Raw genomic sequence first — 25,955 nt, 5'->3', positions numbered from 1 at the left:
GACCCCATGGACCGCAGCCTACCAGGCTCCTCCATCCGTGGGATATTCCAGTCAAGAGTACTGGAGTGGGGTGCCATTGCCTTAGCCACTAGCAAAAAGAAAAGTTCCATGTTAGGTTTTTACTTTGGTCTGTCTCAATTACTGTGTGCTTAAATTTATGAATGCTGCTACTCTGTTATTTAGTGCCTATTTAGTCTTAGCTCTTTAATCTATTAATACATGCATCTGTGCAACAGCGCTTCAGTCATGCCAGACTTTTGTGACCCTATGGACTGTAACCACCCAGGCTCCTCTGTCCATGGGATTCTCCAGGCAAGAATACTGGAGTGGGTTGCCATGCCCTCCTCCAGGGGATCTTCCCAATCTGGGGATTGAACCAGCATTTCTTATGTCTCCTGCAGTGGCAGTCAGGTTCTTTACCACTAGCACCACTGGGGAAGCCCATTAATACATAGTTTTGTTAAAAATCTATTTCATCACTTGTAGCAATAGTTCTTTTCTAAGATCATTTGTTTGCCTTGAATTCAGTGTTGAATATTATTATAATAATGACATTTGTTCTCCTTTTGTTTGCATTTGCTTGGTCTTCCATCTCAAATTTTCTGAAGAATTTATTTTAGGTATTGTTCATCTATATAGTACAAAGTGAGTTTTGTGGCTTGCTGCCACTTGAAAGTATTTTTCTTTAATATATGAGATTAGCCTATATGCATTTTATTCTTTTAAGATTTTTTTCGTGCCAATCAATAGCCAGACAATGTGCCAGGTGCTAGGGACATAGCAGTGAGCAAAACAGACCATGCTGCCCACTTGTTGCTGTTATTAGGGAATATATATTTAATATTAATTGTATATTATTTCATATTACACTTTTCTGTCTTTAAAGCTATTGTACTTTATTTTTGCTTACTGTGGGATATGTGTGTGTGTGTGTGTGTGTATGTGTTGCTTCTGATAATTGGAAAGTTGGTATTCTTGACATAGTATAATGTTTTAAAACATAGTATATGTTTTAGAACATATTTTTATGTTCTAAATTTTTATGTTCTAGAAGATTAGAACAAATCCTCTGTTTGTTTAAACAGTATTTGATTCTCCTCTATAATCAATGATGGGATTAGTATTTTTACTCTTCTTTATTCTCCCCATCCTCCTTTCCCCCAGCTAATTTCAGCTAATGACATCATCTTTCTTAGTGTTTTACTTCGAGCTATTAAATACTTATCTCCCATTACTTACTTTAAAGAATTAAAACTGTCTTTTAACCCTGGTTTTGAGGTGAGAAGATTACCATACTAATTCACTCTCTCACCCATGGTCAGGATATATAACATTTACATTCTCTCCTATCATTTTAATCCTTGCATATGTTTAAATTTGTTCCATAAGTAAGTAGATTCAACTTTCCTTATCTTTTTACATAGTCTTTCCAAAAATATATCTTTGCTGGATGGAACTGTTCCTCAAGAAGTACTCATGGAGACAATATCCCCTGAATTCTTGAATGTTAGAAACTGTTTTCTGTTAGTTGTTTTACTTGAGCAATACCGTGGCTGGATATTAAATACTCGGGTTATTTTTTTTTTTCCCATGAAGATTTTTGTGGGTATTGCTTCACTGCTTTCTAGAATTGAATGTTGCTCTAAGGTCAACTTTATTTTTCCCTCCTTGTAATTGACTTGTTCCCATTTCCTGACAGCTCCAAAGGATCCTTTCTTTGTCCTTCAGATTAGTTGCTTTAACGGAGAAGGCAAGGGCAACCCACTTCAGTATTCTTGCCTGGAAAATCCCAGGGACAGAGGAGCCTGGTGGGCTGCCGTCTATGGGGTCGCACAGAGTCGGATAGGACTGACTCGACTTAGCAGCAGCAGCAGTTGCTTTAAAGGGACATACCTTAACAATTAAAAGATACGTCATGTCCTTTTTGGTGACCAAGAGTATAGTGATAATATAAAATGAGAAATTTTAAGTAATATTTAAAAATAGAAATAGGGAGCTCTGAGAAATTGGAGGTAGAATTTTTATTTCGGACAAAATATCAGGCTCAGTTTTTCATAGTATTTAAGCTGAACCTTGAGGTATTAGGACATGGGAAACTGGGAGGAAACAGGATTTTGGTGGATGGAAATGGAAAATTGTGTGGTACAGTCACTGTGCACTAGGTCATATATTTCAGTAGATTTCAAGAACCTTGAAGTCAGCAAATACTTCTGATATGTCTTTTTATCCCTTACCATTCCTAGCAAAATCTTTGCATATAATAGAAGTTAAGCTCATTTATCGTTGCATATAATCATCCTTAGTTTTAGCAGGTAAACATATTTAAGTTGATTTTCAGAGTAAGAAATAATTTTATCATCATAAGATCATCTTAATTCAGTGAAAAGTTGGGATTCTTTAGTAGATGTAGGATATTAGGGAATTTCAGACAAGTCATTACAGCCTTATACTAATGTTGATTTTACTTATTTTTTTCTTTTGAATGGCAATATTTTCATTGCTGGGTTAGAAAAATAGAAAAAGCTCTCCTGTATATGGTCATTAGGTATAGGATTCATCACTCATTGTCCTTTTATTGAATAACAAACATATGGAAAAATCAAGCATGAATGCACCTGTTTTCCCCTCTTTCCTCTGAGCTTTCTGGACTCTAATGGACTTCCATAAGGGTAGGGGTATAACTTGCACAGGGTATATGAAAAATTTATAAGACAAATTTCCTCATTGCATTCTGTTCTATCCGCAATGCCAGATCTTAAACTTCCATGACAAGATTTTATTATTTCTGAGATCTCCACCCTTGCTCCCTTACTGTCAAATACACGCCCTCCCTTCTATTTTCCCCACTCCCACTAAGCCCTCAGAAATTCACTGGGTTTCCCAACCATAAACTTGTTTGTGATTTGAGTTCCATGGTCAGCAGAATTAACAGTCTGTCACACACTAGGAGAGCGCTTGCTAGAATAAGTTTCACATAATGAATAGTTTTGTCACAATCTGGCATTAAAAGAGCAGGCTGAAGTGCAGTAGCTTCTCCCTTCATCAGTTTCTTCAGTGCAGGAGTTCAGGGAGTACTCCTTTGTTCCTTAGTTGGAAGAATAAACTTATTGAAATCAGCAGTTCTGAGATAGTCAGTGTAAACAAAACAAGCCCATTAGCTTTTTTTTTACCATTAATCCTGAATAGTGTTTAATGAGTGAGTGCTATCATTTGTATACAAATCAAATAGAGAATGGAAAAGAACCAATATTTTATTCATTGTACACATATTTATTGGGCTCAATTAATACTTTGAGTTGTGCACAATTTTGTATGCTTTACATGTGAAAGGCAAGTGTATTTTGCAAGTGCTAAAGACTGGGAAAGGTTCTGCACTGAGCAGGCTCTTCAGGATTCGAAGCTTGATCCACATGGTTCAAAAGCCTCTGCTCTTTCCAGGACACTGGGCTACCTTCCCAATTGAGTACTGTTCATAGGCAATGTGCTTCCCATCAGAACTGGGAGAATTAGGCTAGCATAGGCTTGACTTGGGATGAGTCACAATACAACACTGTCCAAAGACTGCCTTTGATAGTGTTTTTCAGAAGGATTACATGTGGGGTGGCCAGAGGAGTTCACTAGTTAGAAACTTTGGAACTGTCAAGAACCTTTGGAGCTCCTATAGGATAATAGAAAGCAAGATACTTGTAACAGAAAGACTTAGGATTCATTCCCAGCTCCACTGCCTTTAATAAGGTAACTCACTTCTTCCCCTGAGCCTCCAGCACTCTTTACAGTGCTAATGGCAGGATTTTATGCACATGAAATGAGACAGTTGAAGAATTTCCATTTAATGAAACTTCTATTTCTTTTTTTAGTCTTGCCATATTATTCTCCAGGTAACAAAACTGAAGACTGGAGAAAAAAAATCAACTCACCCTTGGAGATAGAGATCATTAGAGAAACAACCAGGCCTGATAGGTTAATGGACAAACTCATGACCCATCGATTACCTTCATTGTTAGTAGCAAGGAGAGCCATGCATCTTAAAGTCTGAGTTTCAAAGATCTGCCCTGTGAATGGAAAGAAACAACAACAAAGATGTATTTGATTTACTATTGAATTCTAGAGGTATATTTTATGACTATTTGGTGAGAATTATGTTTGTGATATTGAGCAATGAATGAATCAAGTTCATCAGAGGAATTAGCTCTGTATATCATAAGTAGTAGGCAGTACTGAGTTTAGTCTCTGTTTTCTTCTGGTCGATCATTCTTATTGTATGAACTGATTAATGTACACTTGCTATATGATTGTTTCCTAGTTTTATATAACCTCCTTTCACTGTAACAGCCCGAGTTTCAATACATGAAAATATACATTTAAAGTGTTTATTTGGAGTTCTGCACAGTGCCTTATCTTCTCTCAATGCTATTGATGCTCTGTGACTCTTAATGTTTAAATATTACCTTAGTAAAAAGGGGACCTGTCACTCTCCAAATAGTCATTTTCAGATTTTCTGTACAATGCAAGGTTTGTTCAGCATGACTGAAAGCTGCATCTATAATATATCAACAGCATTTAAATAAAGAGAATTCAGAATTCTGTCAGAGATCATTGCCAAGGTCTGAGAGAATGGTATAGATGTTTTTTTCATAGATAAAATTAATCAAAGGTTTTATTCCAGGTGAACTTTCATTTTTTTTCACATTTAATCAAATTTAGAAATGTCTAGAGACTATAAATCTAAACTACTTAATTCAGGTACTTAAAGATTAGAAAGGGAAATTATTTTCTTAAGTAGGTCATCCTTAGTTTAACGTGTTTAATTTTATGAACGCTTTCATTCCTCATTTTGAAATTTTGAGACCACATCTACTGTGTTTATTTTTCAACTCTATTTCCACAGCCTGAGAGGTCATCTTTCCTGATATGCTGAATTAATCTTGTCGTGCCTCACGTTTCATGACTTCCTTTGGTCCATTTTAAGATTAGATGTTGAGGCTTTTACCCTTATGCATGTAAAAAACAATAAATACAAGGGAAGAATGCTTTTGTTTATTCCATCACAAATTTTAGGTCAATCTGACATCAGATCTCATCAAAATTAACTATGGGAGTTCAAGAATATTAAATAATAACCTTTTATTTTTCTATTCTGAGGGTCTCCAGGTACACCAGAATTATTGTTACTGAGAGTTTCTTACTATTAGCTCTACATCAAGGACATTTTGTCTAATTGCCAGATTATAGAATTATTATTTCTTAAAGGTATATTTTACATATTTGTTTGTTAGGCAATGAACTACATATTTGAAGGCAATCCCTGCCCTCCAATGATATGAAGTGTAAAATATATCAAAATGATACAGAAAATGTTAATCAAAAAACCCCTATAGACCAACATACTCTTGATTTGTAGAGGATACTTAACTAGAATATAAGGGAGTAACAGCAAATACATGTCTGTGTAAGGGGCCATGGATTCACCTATGTTTTACATCACGTATGTGGGATAAGCACACATTCCTATAGTCAACAATGAGCTTGTTAAAATGTAAATTCTGATTAAATAAGTCTGGAATTGGGTCTGGGATTCGGTCTGGGATTCCTTAGTTTAGTTCTTAGGGATGTTGATCCTGCTGCATTGTTTATGTAGCAAGATATTAGATAATAAGCTCCACCATGTACACAGCACTTTGAAATTTACAAAATAGTTTCTTACATAATATATCATCTAATTTTTACAGTTACTGAAAGTATGTAAAAGGAGATGTATTTATTTTACAGATGAGAGAACTAACGTGAATGTGACTTTTTTTCCAACTTTTCAAGTGTGTGAACTGCTAGTTGGTAAATATAGGATAAGAACTCTATTCTTCAGACATTATGAACAGATCTTTTCACTTACAGAATGTTCAAAATGCTGTATGATAATAATATGTCTTAGTTTATATCCTTTGATCATTCAAATTCTTTATAATAGCATTTTTTTCATTTTTCATAGGAATTTATATTAACCTCACTTTATGCCATTAAAAATTGCTCTTCTAAGTCTGAAAGATTGATTATTAATTTTCAGACTATTGCATTGTATTATTTAGTAGTAAGTAATATTTGGCTTCTGACATGGTAATGCTATTCTAAAAACAGTTTTAAAATGTCTAAGAAATAAAAATCTGTAATTATCATGACTTACAGGATTATCTGATGAGCAGTTAAAAGGTGGCAGAAAACTATTGGAGCCAGAATATCGGCATACAAATTTAAACTCTTTCATGTCCTGTCTGAATGAGGTCAGTCAGTTATAAAAATAAATGTAAGGATTCCTTATCCTCAGTTGAAAGAAGATATCATTTTTCTTTTTTCCCACCAATTTTTATTCTTTATGTAGAGTCAATAAAGATTATACCAATATAGTTTGTTAAGGTAGAAAGACATTTTATTAGAGTTCAAATTTCAATCTTCCATCAATTAATTATGTGTGTTTAACCCTCCAGTGCTCGGTTACTGGCAATTTCATTCATTTATATTCATAAAATTTATTGTGTTTCAACCCTGTGCCCAACGCTAGACCACTTATGCTTGGTGTAGGAAAGTCCATACTCTTGGAGAGCTCCTAGTTATGGAGTGGGAAATCTCACAGTATCTTAAGCCCTGTATAGCCTGAAAATGTTTGATACACTGAAAAATAAGGATTATACTGCCCAGGTAACTCCAAAAATTATTCTGAGAATTGAATGGGTTAACTGATTGAAATCTGTTACAGAAAACTCAGGCTTTCGTAATGTCTGGCTTCCCATCTTTCCTTTCTCATAAGCATAGAATTAGACAGTTGTACTAGATAATTACTTAAAAAAATGCAGCCAACACTAGAGTGTAAGTCAGTGGAGCAGGTGATCTTCTTTAATATAAATATTGATTATTCTAGTGCCTTAAGTAAATATGGATTGTACATTTCCTTGGAGTATGACTTTCAATTCTTAGTATATTTTTTTCCTAAAATAGTGACACTGATTTAGTTTGTATCTTTAATACTACATGAATGTATCATTTCCTGTTCTGAAGAAAAAAATACCTGAGGGCATTGTGATTGTGATAAAATTCCCAGTATTTTTAATGATTTTGACTGTGTTTGCTGTGTCAAGGTGATGAGCCTTGACAAATTGACTTGGCATCCCTGCTAAGCAGATGGAATACAGCTGTGGTGAGAGCAGAGTGGGTTACATTTAATATATTTTCAATTTCTACTGACTGTTAATGTATGACCAAGTGTATGTATGCTTAGCAGAATGATGATTGTCAGGACTTAGGTTTTCTGCCATGGTAGTGAGTGATATATGGTTAATGTCATCTCTAATTTTTTTTTTAATTTTCTAGGTTAAACAAAAACACACTTTAAAGTAATATGTGCTTTTTTAAGAAAACACAGAAAAGCAGAAAATAAAAACTAAAGGTTTGTTCATTAAAAAAGAGAGAGACAGACATAGAAAACAAATGTATGGACACCAAAGTGGGAAAAGGAGGGTGGGATAAATTGGAAGACACTATTTAGGTATAAAACGGGCTTCCCAGATGGCTCTAGTGGTAAAGAACCCACCTGTCAATGCAGGAGATGTAAGAGATGTGGGTTTGATCCCTGAGTGGGAAAGATCCCCTGGAGGAGGCCATGGCAACCCACTCCAGTATTCTTGCCTGGAGAACCCCATGGACAGAGGAGCCTGGAGGGCCATAGTCCACAGGGTCACAAAGAGTTGAACACAACTGAAGCAACTTCACACGCAGGTATAAAGTCGATAACTAATGAGAACCTACTGTATAGCAAAGGGGAAAAAAAAGGAACTATAGTTTGTTTGTAAGACATGTATTAATATAACCTTAAAAATGCAGTCCAGTATACATTAGGTGCAGACAAATACTGTTTGATTCCACTTTTATGAGGTACCTAGAATAGTCAAATTCATAAAGTCACAAAGTACATCAGTAGATGCCAGGGGCCAGGGGTGGAGGGTTGGGGAGCGGGAATGGAGAGTTATTGTTTAATGGGCCAGAGTTTCAGTTTAGGAAGGTGAAAAATTTGGGAGAGGAAAGATGGTGAGAGTTGTACATCAGTGTGAATGTACTTCATGCCACTGGACTGTACAGATAAATATGGTTAAAATAATATGCTTTATATTATGTGACTTTTACCACAATAAAAAAGTTAAAACCATTTTTACTTGCTCCAGCTATTTATAATTCTCTTAAAATGTTTCTCAATTTAATTTTTGCTGAAGTTGAATCCATTTTAAGTACCAATTGAAAGTAATGACTATGTATCATGGACTACAAGAAGTAATTGACCTGTATTTATCAATAATGGGTAGTTGGGGATAAGTCTTCATTCCTAGGCTTTGCTTTGATTTCCAGTCAATTCTTCCTCCAGTTTCATATGTTTGTTACTTACCTCCTGTTCACTTACTGTGATGTGGTGGATTTTTTTTTTAACATAAACTCAGAGGAATTGTAGCTTTTCCAGGTAGAAGAAAACATTTTCTCTTTGGTAAACATAGCTTTTAATATTATAATAATCAGATAAAGGGTAATAGAGGAAGCAATCAATATACATTTCCGATATTGACTCTGCTTACTTACTAGTCTACTTCTAGAGAGAGAAAATTGAACTGGCATCCTCATAAGAACAGAGCAAAGCATATTGCATAAGCAAAGGACAGAGGCACAGGATATGGGATTAAGTTTCTAAATGTGAATAAGTACAAGAGTTATGCTTCCTGGGTTTTATTTCTCTTTCTAAAATTGCTGCTAAGATAGTGATTTTATTGATTGCAGCAGGGGAAAACAGGGTGGTTGTAAGACTGGATAACATCTGCTTATCCATTCCTGTATTATACATGTCTGTGTCTGTGCATGTGGTTTTTGTGTGCAGTATGCATGCTGCTGCTGCTAAGTCGCTTCAGTCGTGTCCGACTCTGTGTGACCCCATAGACGGCAGCCCACCAGGCTCCCCCGTCCCTGGGATTCTCCAGGCAAGAATACTAGGGTGGGTTGCCATTTCCTTCTCCAATGCATGAAAGTGAAAAGTGAAAGTGAAGTCGCTCAGTCGTGTCTGACTCTTAGCGACCCCATGGACTGCAGCCTACCAGGCTCCTCCGTCCATGGGATTTTTCCAGGCAAGAGTACTGGAGTGGGTTGCTCTTGCCTTCCCTGCTCTCAGCCGCTAGCAACTGCTATTTTACTTTCTGTTCCTCCTTGCCTGTTCTGGGCATTTCATATAAATGAAACATACAATATTAGGCCTTTTATGTTTGGCTTCCTTCATTTAGCGTAGTGTTTTCAAGGTTTGTCCTTGCTGTTGCATGTATCAGTATTTCATTCATTTTCATGGCTGAATAATATTTCACTGGACGCATGATTGCATTAACAACATTTTATTTATCCATTAACCAGTTAATAGATGTCGTATCTGTTTCCAGTTTGGGGCTATCATCAATAATGCTATTATGAACATTTATGCACAAGTTTTTGTGTGAGCATATGCTTTCAATTCTCTCAGGTATAGATGTAGGACTGGAATTGCTACTCACATGGTTATAGCGTTTTTAACTATAGAAATTGCCGAACTGGTTTCCAAAGCAGCTACACTATTTTATGTTTCCACCAGCAGTATAGCAGGGTTTTAATTTTTTCATATTCACATTGGAGGATGAGTACGTTTTGCTTTCGAGGTAGAGAAGCTATAAACTTTTGAATCTATACAATTTTCAAGGTTTGAGGTAAATTCAGTTTGGGACGAACTGACTTGCTAACAGGATATCGAGAAGGAGCTGTTAAGTGATTCACTATATTTTTCAATGTGAAACTTCAGCCTTGAGATTGTGTCTAAGCTTCATTTCTTCATTTTCTCTAACTTGTATTTATGCATCGGTGGTAATAGGTGGGCAGGTTCTAGTAAGAAATAAAAAGTCCTTGGACATCTTCTAGACGCAGAAAATCAGAATTTTCTATGTGGCATTAGGAATTTGTATTTTAACAAGTACTTCAACTGACTCATTTACATGCATGCCTGCTCAGTCATTCATCATGTCAGACTATTTTCAACCCTAACTGTAGCCCACCAAGCTCCTCAATCCTTGGGATTCTCCAGGCAAGAATACTGAGTGGGTTGCCATGTCTTCCTCCAGAGGATCTTCTCAACCCAGGGATCGAACCCGCGTCTTCTGAGTCTCCTGCACTGCAGGTGAATTCTTTACCCTGAGCCACTAAGGAAGCCCATTCATACTAGAGGTTAAAAACTTCTCTAACCTACTAGCATTAGAAGGGGTCATTGCAAGAACCTCACTGGCAGGTGTAACCATGATTACTCTGGTCATTATGTACATTTGAAAACTGACATTCAGATTTGATTTTTACCAACATTATGCCAGACACTTCACATTTTTTCTTTCATTTTGTTCTAGTTTTTTTTTTTTTTTTATTGTAAAAATGAGATATTTAAGCATTGGATGGTCAAGCACACAGAACTAAAAGGTGACAGAATTGAGATTTGAACCCTAAAATGTCTTTTCATTTTACAGTCATATTAGTACAATTTTTATTTACTGTATATAACAAGGGTTACTGAGAAAAGGTAAGAAAAATACCTTCTTTCAGTTGTGAGCTGGGCAGGGGTCAAGGGGGGGCGCTTCATGTTTGTTTTTAACTGACTAGAGTAAGAATGTAAGTTTAAAAGAAATGGAATTCTACATCATTACTACCAGGATCACCACCAGCATCATCCAGAGGCACTTTTCAAGCTCCTTTTGCTAAGCTGTGTTGTGCACTGCATCTTGAAAATACAGAAATGCTATATTAGTTTGTCTGGTAGTAATAATGGATTTGGTAATTGGATTTCAGAAAACACTGCAACAATGCTCAGGATATTTTACAAAATCCTAACCCTGAGGCAGGCTCTCCCTGGTGGATTTAGGATTGGGCAGGAGCCAAGGTGACCTTGATTTTGTTGCTAACCAAGCTGCTGTGGGTTTGCAGAATCATAACAAACTATGCTGTAGATATTTTATCTTTTTTCATCTTATGGGCTATGGGAAAGTGTCTTCTTGACACAATTTATTGCAGTAGACAGAAACATTTGGAAAAAAAATATTTTTTTCACTTCATAATAGTGAATAATGTAATAACATTATATTATTTTAGTAGAAAGTATAAAACAGTATTGGAGGAGGGCATGGCAACCCACTCCAGTACTCTTGCCTGGAGAATCCCATGGACAGAGGAGCCTGGCAGGCTGTAGCCCATGAAGTCGCCGAGAGTTGGACATGACTGAAGCCACTAAGCACACACGCATAAAATAATGTAGTACACTATTTTTCGCATTTTTTTCTGTTGGAGTATACATTTGTAACTCTTTGGGGCTACTAATTATCCTGGTTCAGTTTTATGTTCCTCAATCCATTATGTACATAATAGACAATTAAGGCAACCACATAATTTATCATTCAAACTTGAATAATTTTCAAGTAGCGCTATTAAGCATTTTGCCAAGATTTCAGGCAAAAATCAGGATTATACTCAGGAAACTATATGTGTAGTCACCCTAAATTAATAAGTGCTTAAAGACATACAATTTATTTATCACCCAATATAAGGGATCTCAGGGTCAGATCTCATGAACTGCAGCACAGCTGATACTAAAAACCATTGCCTATGGTCCATTATTATATTCTTTACTTGTATATTTTAACTGCAACTCCGTGACAGAAATAGCAGACAACTAAAGGTTAATGTGAAGAAGAAAATCTGGGTAGAAGAGACTCTATGTGCTACTATTTACTTGTTAACTATTTCTTTTACCATTCCAAAAATAGAATGTTTTAAAATGGCATTCTGCTTCATTAAAAGGGCTTTGTGTTGTTTTTAAGTGTAGTCACTGTAAGTTTCCTAGGTAACCTGTAATATTCGGCGTTCAGGCGCCTTTAATAAGTAAAATGTGTTGAAAGTACAAAACTGCAAGAAGCTGGTTTTATCTTAGATAATTCCAAGATTCCTTTAATGTGATTTTATTATAGCTGAAAAATTAATGTTCTTGAATCACTGTATTAAGCTATCCACCCTTAGTCTAGGGGAAAGTATGGCCAGAGGTGTAGTGAAGAATATATAGGGAGGAAATAAAGATGGGCTATCCAATGGAAAAGGAAATAAAATGTCTGGAGGACATCTTCCACTGTCCCATAACACAGATATAGATTTTTAATTCAACATTTATTTTTCTGATGCCTTTAATGCCTTGTTCATTTTGCGGAAATGATAAATGAAAGTGTGCTGAATTTCAGCCTGTTTTTGAAAAGAGCCAGTGTGAGCAGTCCTTTTGTGACAGTAGTAGTCAAACTGGTGGGTTGACTACATCCTTCATTTTCCAATCTGTTGTATCAGGGTGAATTGAAAGGTAACAGACAACAGAGTCATAAAAACATGTTTGAACTTCTGCTTGTGTCATATACTATGGAAGTATTATGTATTGATAATAACTGTGTATCTTTTATCATTGAGAAAAGAAAAGAACATATTTTTACCATTCAGTTCCTATCTGCCAATTCTAGCCCCCAGGGAACACCACACTAGAACAATGTAAAATCTGATATGTAAGAACAAATACCAATTATCATTCTTTCTCATTAAGTTCCAGATGCTGACTTTTTAGTACTGACATAATCCAAGAATAATCATGTCCAAGGATAAGAAAGCTGATTCTTCTCTGGACATTCTCATGAGCTCAGTTCTCAGCCAAAAAAACGTTATCTGAGTCTCTCCAGTAGGGTTGATTATCATGAATATTGTTTCAGGGGGCATTTTTGATCATAAGCAAAGAAGAAACCTGCCTTTCATTGGTTTTCCTTCACCTACCAGTTATAATTTATTCCCATATTCACATCCTATTCAATATGGCCCCACCAAGTTTCCAGTCCCATCTTTCACTTTGGTTCTCAATTTACTTTTCTCCTCTCCTAGTTTATGGGTAGGGCCTGAATATGCATCACAGTTGGCATTTCTCTTTCTCTCTTTTTGTTCTGTGGTTTCCTCTTCTTACTACTAATTTTGTAATCAAAATTGAATTGAAATTATAAGGCATTTCAAATGCCTATTTTTTCTTTTATTAAGAGATTTTTCTTTTGTTTTGTATGTGTGTGTGTTGCTTTGTTGTTTTATTTCTCCAAATAAATTTACACCATTTAATTTTATCATGTTTGAATAACAATTGTTCTTTTATAATTGTTTATCCTATCTTTATACTGCTAGTTATCACTGGAAATAAAGAATGCATCTCAAGTATCTTAGTAATGTTTTTCCTCTATTTTATGGATCAGTAAATACTTGTTGACCTGAATTACATTTTACTTTTAGATTTCTAAGACTTGAATTTTATTTCTTTCTATATATTATCCATGCACATTGTTCTGCTAGTTTGCTCCATCGTTAGATTTTCCTTAATCATGTCATCTAAACTTTAGTTATTTGAAGGACTATTTATGATGTCCTGAAGTGGTAATCACACAGTCGTGTCCAACTCTTTGTTACCCCATGGACTGAAGCCTGCCACGCTCCTCTGTCCATGGATTCTCCAGGCAAGAATACTGGAGTGGGTTGCCATTCCCTCCTCCAGGGATGATATTCTGAAGTGAAGTCTCTTAGTTATGTGCGACTCTTTGCGATCCTATCGACTATAGCCTACCAGGCTCCTCTGTCCATGGAATTCTCCAGGCAAGAATACTGGAGTGGTGGAGTGGGTTGCCATTTCCTTCTTCAGGGGATCTTCCCGACCCAGGGATTGAACCCAGGTCTCCTGCATTGCAGGCAGACACTTTACTGTCTGAGCTACCAGGGAAGCTACCAGGATGTTCTGAGGACCTAGACAGTTGGTTTCTTTGCTCTTGGTATCTCTTTCACTCTTTCATACCTCTGAGATGTTTGAGATGTGTCACAGTCTAAAGATACCAAATACCTCCTTGTACTGTCATGATGCCCACAAGGCACACTAGAATCTTTCATTTGAATAAAGCCTAAAGCACATGAAACAAGCTCTATTAAACTTTAATTGCTATTAGGAAAGCATGACATTTAAATCTAGTTACCATTTTCCCATTGACTGATCTCTGGAACTTGGAAAGTATTTAGAAGAAATAAAAATCACTAATTAGGTAAGAATAGCGGAGTTTGTGTTGGAAGTGGAGCTTTATCAGAGAAAAAATGTTATCCTATCCAAATAAAGAGGGAGTCCAGAGAACTGCATGTTTGTGATAGAATCCAAGTAGCACCAAACGTATACATCAGCTGCCAGGTTTGACTGAGACCCAGTTGACCCAATCTTATTCCATTACCAACACTTGTTCATTCAAGTCATCTTCTCATAGAATCACATAAGTGTGTTGATTTGCTCCTTTGTCTTTCATGCTTGGGGTACTATATTTTCAGGTGCTTGCAGTTGGGCACATGTTCAGAGGACTTCACTGTGTCTCATTTCCCCCAATAGAGAGAATAGTGATAGAGGAGCCACCTGGAAAATGGAAAGGAGAGGTTTCCCAAATTTTCTTTTTTAGTAAGCTACTGAAATATTGAATATAATGTTTCCAATTGTCTTAATCTTTTAAAGGAATTTTTGGAAACATGTTGGTCAGTAGTTTTTTAGGCTATTGTTTATTCAATGAATGAATATATCATTCATCTAGAATTTAGTACAGCTAAATTACAGCATAGTTCATAGAAGGCAATTACCAATTTTTTTGTTAACCCAGTAGATGAATGCTAGTTCCTGATTAATTATGAGACAGTTATAATGTGAAAGAATTTGGAGTAGGTGATAACAGAAGATGAAATTTGAACAATCCAGGTGGAAAGAAAGTGTTAGGTAAAACATAAGGTTAAAAATAAATATAGAGTGGGAAAGTTTGGGGAAGAGTAAGTCATTTAGAATTTAAGGTTCACAGAGAAGTGGAATGGTGTGAGAAAGGTGAAAGAAGATAGGCAGAAACCAGGTCATCGAGGGTCTTTCTTGCTGGACAGAGTAGATGGAATTTATTCAGTGGTGAGTCACTGAAGATTTCTGAGCTGAGGGAGTTTATGACCTGGCTTGCACTTTAGGAAGATTAAACTGTCAGCAGTATATGTGATGGATTGGAGTGAGTAGGTACTAGAGGCAGGGAAGGTAGTTGGGAAACAATTTCAATAGTGAAGATAAGAAGTAATGAGAACCTGAACTGGAAAGCAGCTGTGGAATCTGTAAAGAATGAATGATTGTGAGTAATATGGAGAAGGTAGCGTCAGCACCAGAAAGGACAAGGATGCCTGAAGGTTGGTTGGTACTCGTTTGTCATAATCAGAAAGAAGACAGTTATCTGTCATAAACAGAAACATTGAGATTAGGTATAGGTAAAGTGGAAGTGAGCTCAATTAGGGGTCTTCAAATGCAAACTAAGGCACTAGGTAGGTCACTTAATTGAGTGAGCATAGGCTCCAATAACCACTAGAGATATGTAGGGTCTATGGTACAGTGCAGTGGTTCTAAAACTTGAGGGTGCACCAGAATCACCTGGAAGGCTTGTGAAAAAAACAAAGTTTAAGGTTGGAAGGAGGTAGAATAATGAGAGAAAGGGGTAGAAAGAAGATAGGAACCAGGTCAGGAGGGTCTTTGATGCTGGACAGAGTAATCTTCCCACTCCCAGAGTTTCTTGTGAAAAGATTGTGTAAGTCTGTGTGTGGCCTGATACTTTGCATTTCTAATATATTCCAAGGTGATGTTGGTGTTGCTAGTCAACCACTTTGAGAGCCTCTATTACTCTGTGCCCCAGCTAAGTGTACCATAAAACACATGAGAAGCATCTGAGGAGCCTTAAGAGCATCCTAGTATCTGGGCTCATACCACATCTATTAAACAATTCAGAATGGCTTCTTTTTTAAAAGTTCATTCCTCATGTGATCCCAGTGGGTAGCCAGACTGAAAACCATACGTCGTATCTTCTGATTATTTAAGAAATCAAAAATTTGAATATTATGTAAAGTTCTTTTCTACCTTTGCCCATTTTTAGTCAAAGTACCTTTTTGTGCAGCAATGAATTCTATCATCCTGATTAACTGGCCCAAAAGATGCCATTGTCTCTTCTTGTATTCCCCACAATCACATACACCCTCCCACAAGATGAACTCACATTTAGTGATTTCCATTTATCTGTAATAACTTTTATTCTTTATATCTATTAATACTATATGGTTTTCTGACATAAAATATTTGTTAGAACTCATGAAGATGTCACTAGTTTTATATTACTGGTGTAATCAGACCTTGATCTTTTTAAAATAAAATTGGAGCAAGAACTAGTCACATTGTGTATGTTTATAAAACTTTCTAGCAAAGCCTTTTAGAAAAATATCTTCCATTTTGACTTTCAATGTTTTGCTTAAGAAACATTACTACCAAGGCTTAATTATATGTTATTCATAAAAGCATTTTTAAATGATGTTGAGAAGATTCAATAATCACTGAGACATGTCCCCAAATGCTCTATGGATCCATGTGTTTTCTTTGATTTCTCAATTCATAACAAGTAGAGAGCATTTACCCACAGGAACAAAGTCCTGTGCCCACTTCTCCTAGGTTAGGCTCCTTTGCTTTGGTTTGATATTGTTGCCAGCTATTTCCAACTGAAAAGAGTGACTGAAAACAAACTTGAATTGAGCGTTAAAAAAGTTCATTCTTGAGCCTAGAAATAATAGTAGCAATGACAAAAACATCAGCAGACACTCATGTAGTGCTTACTACATCAGGTACTGTTTTATGTGAATTACCCATATTAACTCCTTTTTATCTTCAAAGTAAGCCTGTAAGGGATGAGGAAACCAAGGCCAGGAGTAGTGATTTGCTCAGGGCCAGGAAGCTGGGTGGGGATCTGAATCCAAGTCTATCTGATTTAAAGCAAATTTTCCTAATCATTGTCCTGCTATATTCTTAATGTATAGCAAGTTCCATTTGTAAATATGTTTTCCTTGACACACAGATTATAAAATAAACACAACTAGACACATCAAACTATCTGCTTCAATGGGTTCATCTTGTCACACCCATGACATTCAATTATTAAAGCGTTTCTCATCCAATGCAGTCAAGGAAAAAACATTATTGTGAAGCGAAGTGATAGAGTTCATTTATCTATGCCAGAGTTTATGTCCTTATTGGGCTATACACTTTCTGTAGTAGATTTAATAAATACTGCATTTCTGTGGGCCTCAGTTTTCTCATCTCAAAATGATGGTCTTGAAGATTCTTTAAAGTGCTCAAATCTTATGGGTTAAACTTTATTTCAAATGTAAAATTTAAAAAAGATAGGTGCCTCTGGGAATTCTTTTCAACCCTATTTCTTTTTGCTATTTCCTAGAAAAAGTTCTTGATGATTTACTTTAAAATGAATATTTCCACAGAAGTTTCTAATTATCTGGCATTTAAAAACTATTCTTTATTATAGGGTTTGAAGACATCAATATATTAAGGAAAAACAAGGTTATATATGCATTTTAGAGAACAATGTGTAAATTCATTTACTTCCCATCAAGAGAAATCTTCTTCTGCATATTCAATCTAAGAGCTCAGAAAATAATATCTCTCTTATTGTTAAAGAGAATTAGCAGTAAAATAGGGCAGGCCAGGATTAACAAGGAATAAACTCCATTACATGAGGGTGTAGATAACAAATAGCTTGATGTGACACTGTCCAATTTATAAGATGTTAAGGTTAACAGTAATTTAGGGATGGTTCTTTGTGCCTGGAAAGAAAAGAAATAATCACCTAGAGGAAAGTTAATGGGAGGAGATGAATTACAGATTTTTTTGCAGGAAAAGATTGTTTTTGTGGGTGGGGGGGTCACAAGATATAAAAATACACTGAACTGTCTTTGTGACCATCCATGGCCTGGAAATTAGTTTCAGGAAGGAAAGTAAATTTTCTTAAATTTATTCTGGACTCTGAGCTTCACTCTGTTCATAGGGTCTAGTATGGTACCTTGTGGGCTTCCTAGGTGGCTTATTGGTAAAGAATCTGCCTACCCATGCAGGAGACTTGGGTTTGATCCTTGGGTCAGGAAGATTCCCTCGAGGAAGATATGGCAACCCACTCCAGTATTCTTGCCTGGGAGGAAGGAGTCAATTTAAGTCCTGTGAGCAAAGGTTAAAAATTCTAAAAGTGTTAGATGAAGTTTTCAGCGAAACTGGAAAGCTGTTTTTATGTAGCTGAAGAATTCTATCAAAGAGTTGGATTTGTTTTCATATATGACTTTAAAGAATAAAACAAGAAAAAAATGGCAGAAGTTTCTCTGTAGGGGAAAGAGCTTTTGAAGAAAATAAGAGAGGGCAATCTAAGCTATCCAAAGATGACCCTCAGCCATGTGGAGAGCCTTGGAATTGAAGGCCTGCTAAGAGAAAACAGGTTCAAATCAAATGGAGTGTTGTGAAGTGGGTCCTTTCATTAAATAGTCTTTGATTTATTGTGTTTTTTTTGACCTTTGAGGTCCATGGGACAATGACTTAGGCTCTTAAATTTAGGGTGGAACGCTATGGGTAATGAATAGTAAATACAATCTTGATTGAGGAAACTTAACTCTTCTGATGAAATATTGCCATGTGAAGTCAATCAGTTGTAACATTAAGGGTTATCACCTTGAATTGGAGGAATGAGGATGAGGCAGACTTTTGACATTCCTGGAAGATGAGTATTATTCATTCCTCTCCTTTCTCTTCATCATTGGCTCAGGAAACCAGACTCCAAAATGGAGATTAGTAAGCTGTGATCTTGGGTAAGACAACCCTCTTCAGTGGATTTTGGAGGAACTAAGAACATGAGGAATTTCTGCCAACAGTGCTGTCAGCTGCTGAAGAATAACTTCTTCATTCCTAACAGAGATCTGGGTTGCTGGTGAAGGTATACAAAGAAATTGAACTCATATAACTCAGTTCTAACTGGCAAATATTATTCTTTATAGAATGAAAGATCCTAAAATCATTCCTTTCCAACCATTCTTACATGATCACAACTATCCACATTATTTAGCTTTGTCCTAACATTGATATTTAAGACAACTATTTGGCCCTTTGACCCAACATCAAGCTGGAAAATCTAACGATTATGATTTGACATTTTAAATAAGTTTTAACAAATCAGTCACCAACTCCCTTCCTCTGTGTTGGTTTTTACTCTCTTGTAAGTTACTTAGTCAACAACCAGGAAAATGTGAATGAACTGGAAGTCAGTCTGTAGTTAGAGCATCCCTTCCTACTGTAATTACAAGTATGTAGACTGCATGATTATGGAGTCTCTGTGCAGTCACTTCCCCTCATTCTAGATCTTCCTTTAGCAAGAATATTTGACAGCACCATCACCAGTCCCAAAAAGAGCATTTGCAAATAAAAGAAGTCTAACACACCAAGATTTGTGGAACAAAGCTATTGTGCTTGTTCAAAGATTCACTGTTACCTTTCATTATTAATCAGAGCTGTGATTCTGGGTCCTCTCACTTATTAAATATGAAATACTGGGTAAATGTTTTCCCCTTTCTGATCCTTAATATTCTTATCAATAAAATGAATATGAAATTGATCTCACATGGTTATTGTGAAGAATAAACAAAAAAGAATTAGTAAATGCTTGTGAAGCAGGATGTGCAGTCATGTAGGTGCTTAATTACTGTTGCAGCTCTGGTCTTCATTGAAGAAAGTACATCCTGTGGACTGATAAATGGCCTAAGTAAGAGTTTAACAGTCTTGTAGCATGAATTATAATATTTGTGAATTACACTGATGGACAGGGAGGAAGGTAGCTGTTTGAAGAAATACGCTATTCTCTTTCTTTGACTTGGGTTTGTTTTGCCCTGTCTCCCCAGGAAGTCCTTCAATCCTGGGTTCAGTTCTTGGAGACTAGGCTGAGCTTAGCTTACTCATAGTCACATGACCACAGCCTCCACGTGAGAATGGAAGCTTCATTGAAATAAATGGGCCATGAACATCCAATTTATTGAGAGGCACCATAGTCACATTCAATAGGAGAGAGTGCAGTTGCATCATATGGTCTCCAGGTAGATTTGAGCTGTGTTCTGTCCATTGGGCCACAGAGGGACACTGTTCTTGTCATACTTGATAAATCAATTCTTGGTAGCATAAGATCCCTAACTGCTGCTACTGCTAAGTAGCTTCAGTTGTGTCCGACTCTATGCGACCCCATAGGCGGCAGCCCACCAGGCTCCGCCGTCCCTGGGATTTTCCAGGCAAGAACACTGGAGTGGGTTGCTATTTCCTTCTCCAAAGATCCCTAACAGGTACTGTAAATTCCTGAGACGTGGAGGTTAAAATGTAGTAAAATGAAAACTAGACTGGACTTAAGACCTGGGTTTGCCCCTTTCCAAGCAATATGATCTGGGTAAATCACTACATATTGAAAGCTGTTTTATCATCATGAAAGTGGAATCATAATACTTACCTTAAAATGGCTTTGCAAATGAAATAAGAGGGATATTTATACACAAAGAAGTAAAATGAAATGAGCATTTGTAAAACACAAGAGCTTAATAATTCCTGCCAGAGGATATTCATATTGGTTGTAGAGTTCCAAACACATAGAAGCTGTTCTCTTTCCAAAGGGTGGTTCCTCTTGATTTATGCAGAGCTTTTTACTGACTACAAATGCAGTTTCCAAAAAGAGTGGGAGGCATACTTACTGCTCTGGCTCCCTGGGAAAGTTGTGCTTTAGAGGAAGAAGGGAGAGTGACAGCATTTGGCATTTCGTTGCTAGAAGGGTAAGAATGTTCTGTGTAGAACCCTCTTCTACAGAATTTTAACATTGATTAAGAATTGGCATGGAGAAGGAAATGGCAACCCACTCCAGTGTTCTTGCCTGGGAAATCCCATGGACAAAGTCTGAGCCTGGTGGGCAACAGTCCATGGAGTCGCAAAGAGTCAGACACGACTTAGCAACTGAGTACACACAAGAATTGGCATATCATATGCTGGCAAGCTATGCTGTAGGAAGAGCATGGGATAAAAACAGTTGGTATCATAGCATTTCTAGGACTGGCAGGGAGCACACAGCTCTGACAAGCACACTTGCCATAGCAGACACATCAGTGTCTATATTTCTCTTTATATTATACATCATTGATGCTAACCATCTTATCCCCACAAAAGCCCAAGGACAAGCTTTTGAAATCATTAATAGAGACCGCCAAGTTACCTTTTTTCTTTTACTTTCTTCCCTTTTCTTTCCACTAAACTCTCCATTTCTGTAAATTTTTGTGTTGAAGTAAATGTGAGAGATGAAGTCTCCAGGATACCCCAAAAGGAGGCACAGTATTTAGGACTCTTAAATGACAAATTCTGAAATGCTTTGAGTCCAGGCAGGATAAAAGGTTGGTATTAAATGTGACCTTTGATTTTAATGGTCTCGAACAGAAACCTCCGTTTTATGCTGTGCAAATTGCACTGTAAATTAGTGGCCCAGTTCACTGCATTTTCAAGCAGGGAGGAAAAGGGGCTGAGCAGACAGCAGCAAAAATTATTTCTTGTCACCTGCAGTCTTTGAAATAACAAGTTGTTTGAACTTAACCATTTTCTCCCCAACCATTTTTACATAACACAGTGAAATACATTTTTGTCTGAAAGCAACTAACTGAGCTAATTAGACTTTGACACTGATGGCACATTTCTTCCCAACTCCAGTCCTCAGTTTGCACATCTACAAAAGGACAATCTACCTGATTAGCATCTTTGTTTCCAACTCCAAATCCTAGGACTCTATAACCTTCCTGTTCTTATTGGCCAGGAAAGAAGAACTGTTAATCATGAGAGCAACCCAGCAGCTTGCAACCCAATAAGTGGTGCCAAGAGCATCCATTTGCCTGACATCTCAGTGTTTAAAGGTAGGCACTGCTGTGCAAGTCTACATCAACTGACAGTCTTGCAACATGAAGAGGATGCATTTACAAAATAAAGTTAGGCAAAACAGAAGTTAAATTGCAAATACATATTGCTCAAGTTACACAATAGGCTATTTGGGGGAACACCGTAGGCTGTTTAATGTTCCTGTATCTAACGTGGGAGACTTCACTTTGCAGCAAGAGTCTAAACTTTTGTGTTTTCTCATTTCTTTTGAAATCTGCAATTATGTAGGATTTATTGTGTTCTTTGGAAAGAAAAAAAAAATTTGTGTTGTCATTTTTTTTTAAAGCACTTAGAAATTGCCATGCAGTGGATCTTATGCTGTTTTTAGCATTTCTTTTTGAAGTAGGTTTTGTGGCATCACCAACTCAGCTGTCACTGATTTCTTACATCTAGAATTGATCTTTTGTCCCAGAGACACTCAATCCACTGTCTTCTCCTTTTCAGTTAATAGTTACTCTGCATTTCTAGTTGGTTAAAAAACCAACCAACCACAATTTGAGTCTTAAAACCATCCTTAACTCCTCTTTTTTCTTTTATGCCCCACATATAATCTGTTAGAAAACTCTCACAGTTTTAGTTTTTCACCTCTAAACATAATCTGATTAATTATCAGTTTGTCTGCAGTTTCCAATCTAATCCAAACCATTAGCACTTTTCCTCTGGAGTGCTGTAGTAGCCTACTCACTGATCTTCCCACTTCTACCACTGCCTCCTTGATGAAAGTGAAATTTCCTCAGTCTTGTCCGACTCTTTGTGACCCCATGGACTATACAGTCTATGGAATTTTCTAGGCCAGAATACTGGAATGAGTAGCCTTTCCCGTCTCCAAGAGATTTTCCCAACCCAGGAATTGAACCCAGGTCTTCGCATTGTGGGCAGATCCTTTACCAGCTGAGCCACAAGGGAAGCCCAAGAATACTGGAGTGGGTAGCCTATCCCTTCTCCAGGGCATCTTCCCAACCCAGGAATTGAACCAAGGTCTCCTGTGTTACAGGCAGATTCTTCACCAACTGAGCTATCAGGGTCTAATCCAAACAGCAGCCTACGTATCCTTTCAAAATACATGAAACATCAATGTGTGTCTCTGCATTAAACCCTGCAGTGGCTCCCCTTTCCACTGAAAGGCATAGGTCTTTGCAATGCCTTAGAGAATCTGATGCCTTGCAGTATTTATGCCCTCATCTCTTTGTTGCTCTCTTATTTGCTCATTTGTCTTCAGCTATGCTGGGCATCATTTCTGGGCTTTGGTCTCATCCACCTTAATGGATCTATCAATCTATTAAAATTGTAGCACCCCCTCAATATATCTGACACTTTACTCCCATTTATATTTTCTGATACTTGAATAGCACTTCTTTCCTCAAATGTAGTGTGTGTGTGTGTGTGTGTGTGTGTTTCAATTGTCTTTGACTCTTTGTGACCCATTGACTGTGGAACTCCAGGCTCCTCTGTCCATGGAATTTTCCAGGAAAGAATACAGGAATAGATTGCCATTTCCTACTACAGGGGATCTTCCCAAACCAGAGATTGAACCCTAGTGTCTTGCTTCTTCTGCATTAGCAGGCAGATTCTTTACCACTAGCGCCACCTAGGAAGACCTCAAGTATAATACTTACTACATTTATGGGCTTCCTTCCACTTTCTACCAAAATATAAACTCCATGAGGACAATTTTTTATCTCTTCTTTGCTATATCCCAATATGTGGAACAGTGCTTCATTCAGAAATAATAACCTTTAATTATTTGGTTAATTCTTTGATAGATACCAAGGTTAAGCAGTTCATCTGTGTTCAACTTCATAAAGTCCTGGACAGTTTTACAACTGTTCATTCATTTTTTTTATCTCTTCTTTGCTATATACAAATATGTGGAACAGTGCTTCATTCAGAAATAATAACCTTTAATTATTTGGTTAATTCTTTGATAGATACCAAGGTTAAGCAGTTCATCTGTGTTCAACTTCATAAAGTCCTGGACAGTTATACAACTGTTCATTCATTTTTTATCTCTTCTTTGCTATATACAAATATGTGGAACAGTGCTTGGTTCAGAAATAATAACCTTTAATTATTTGGTTAATTCTTTGATAGATACCAAGGTTAAGCAGTTCATCTGTGTTCAACTTCATAAAGTCCTGGACAGTTATACAACTGTTCATTCATTTTTTATCTCTTCTTTGCTATATACAAATATGTGGAACAGTGCTTGGTTCAGAAATAATAACCTTTAATTATTTGGTTAATTCTTTGATAGATACCAAGGTTAAGCAGTTCATCTGTGTTCAACTTCATAAAGTCCTGGACAGTTATACAACTGTTCATTCATTTTTTATCTCTTCTTTGCTATATACAAATATGTGGAACAGTGCTTGGTTCAGAAATAATAACCTTTAATTATTTGGTTAATTCTTTGATAGATACCAAGGTTAAGCAGTTCATCTGTGTTCAACTTCATAAAGTCCTGGACAGTTATACAACTGTTCATTCATTTTTTATCTCTTCTTTGCTATATACAAATATGTGGAACAGTGCTTGGTTCAGAAATAATAACCTTTAATTATTTGGTTAATTCTTTGATAGATACCAAGGTTAAGCAGTTCATCTGTGTTCAACTTCATAAAGTCCTGGACAGTTATACAACTGTTCATTCATTTTTTATCTCTTCTTTGCTATATACAAATATGTGGAACAGTGCTTGGTTCAGAAATAATAACCTTTAATTATTTGGTTAATTCTTTGATAGATACCAAGGTTAAGCAGTTCATCTGTGTTCAACTTCATAAAGTCCTGGACAGTTATACAACTGTTCATTCATTTTTTATCTCTTCTTTGCTATATACAAATATGTGGAACAGTGCTTGGTTCAGAAATAATAACCTTTAATTATTTGGTTAATTCTTTGATAGATACCAAGGTTAAGCAGTTCATCTGTGTTCAACTTCATAAAGTCCTGGACAGTTATACAACTGTTCATTCATTTTTTATCTCTTCTTTGCTATATACAAATATGTGGAACAGTGCTTGGTTCAGAAATAATAACCTTTAATTATTTGGTTAATTCTTTGATAGATACCAAGGTTAAGCAGTTCATCTGTGTTCAACTTCATAAAGTCCTGTACGGTTATTCAATTGTTCATTCTTCCACCTGTTTTCTGAGCCTATAATGTTGAATTTTCCAAAATTTTATTAACATAAAAATACTCAAAGTAATTCTCTTTTTAGAACTTTTCCCAAAGCCTCTTTTACTGCCAGGTCTTTCCATTCTGATTTGTGGGGACTTGAACTACTCCCAGCTCTATGTGAGTTGCAAGGATGATTTCTAGTGGTTCTTTCCCTTGACATGGATAGCTTCCTCTTACACATGTGCAGGTCTATTGCAGGTCTATGGATGGATATTGTCCATCCAGATATTTAAGGGGCTGTGCAGTAATTGAGTTTTCTTCCTCCCCTGCAGTACTTTGCCCTGGAGTTATAGCCAATTAGTTCCCCGAACTCCAGTTTGTTTTCTCAACTCAGTTTTGTGGGCTGTCCAAGTACTTTTCCATGCTGCTGCCTAGAAATTCCTTCCTGGAGCAGTGGTAATGTTCACCACATTTGTTTCCCTCTTTCAAGGATGGCAGCTGCTCACTGCATGTTTTCCAGTGTCTGAAAACCATTGCCTGGTTTTGGTTGTTTAAAGTCAGTAAGTTAAGTCTAGTCATTAATATTCCAACATGACCAAAACAGAAGCTCAGTGGAAAACTCCTGAAGCCAAATCTTTTTTTATTTCCTCCAAGCAGAAGAGTATATAAGTCAATCAGGTAATTAATGGCATAGAACAGTATCACTAGTTTTCATGTTTCATGTAGGACCTACAAGCTATCAGCAGAAAAGCAATAAATTATAAGTCAAAGGGTTTGATTTTTAACTTCATCAGTTACAATTGTTTGACCTTGGGCAATTCACTTGGAGTTTTAATTCCATCATCTGTTTACATGGGGAAAAGAAATGCTGATGCTTTATCACAAATTAC

The 25,955-nt window shown here is 36.6% G+C and overlaps 1 protein-coding gene across 9 annotated transcripts in view; it reads left to right on the top strand.

Moving 5' to 3' along the window:
* Positions 1-25,955, top strand: part of FGF12 (fibroblast growth factor 12) — a 618,054-nt gene that overhangs the window by 520,923 nt on the left and 71,176 nt on the right. Inside the window, exon 4 of one of the 9 annotated variants that reach the window (XM_086319703.1) lies at positions 18,768-19,574. The exons of 7 other annotated variants lie outside the window; for them this stretch is intronic. In XM_086319703.1, coding sequence (XP_086175829.1) covers positions 18,768-18,794 — 27 coding nt within the window. In that variant the 3' untranslated portion in view covers positions 18,795-19,574. Of the gene's footprint in view, positions 1-12,655; positions 13,175-18,767; positions 19,575-25,955 lie in introns of those variants that run through there. One more of the 9 variants, XM_086319710.1, reaches the window with a different exon arrangement.

Source organism: Bos grunniens, chromosome 1 (assembly GCF_055505025.1).
Source record: "Bos grunniens cultivar Pamir isolate PY7600 chromosome 1, Bosgru_T2T1.0, whole genome shotgun sequence".
Lineage (NCBI taxonomy): Eukaryota > Metazoa > Chordata > Mammalia > Artiodactyla > Bovidae > Bos > Bos grunniens.
This window is presented reverse-complemented; position numbering and strand designations above follow the sequence as displayed.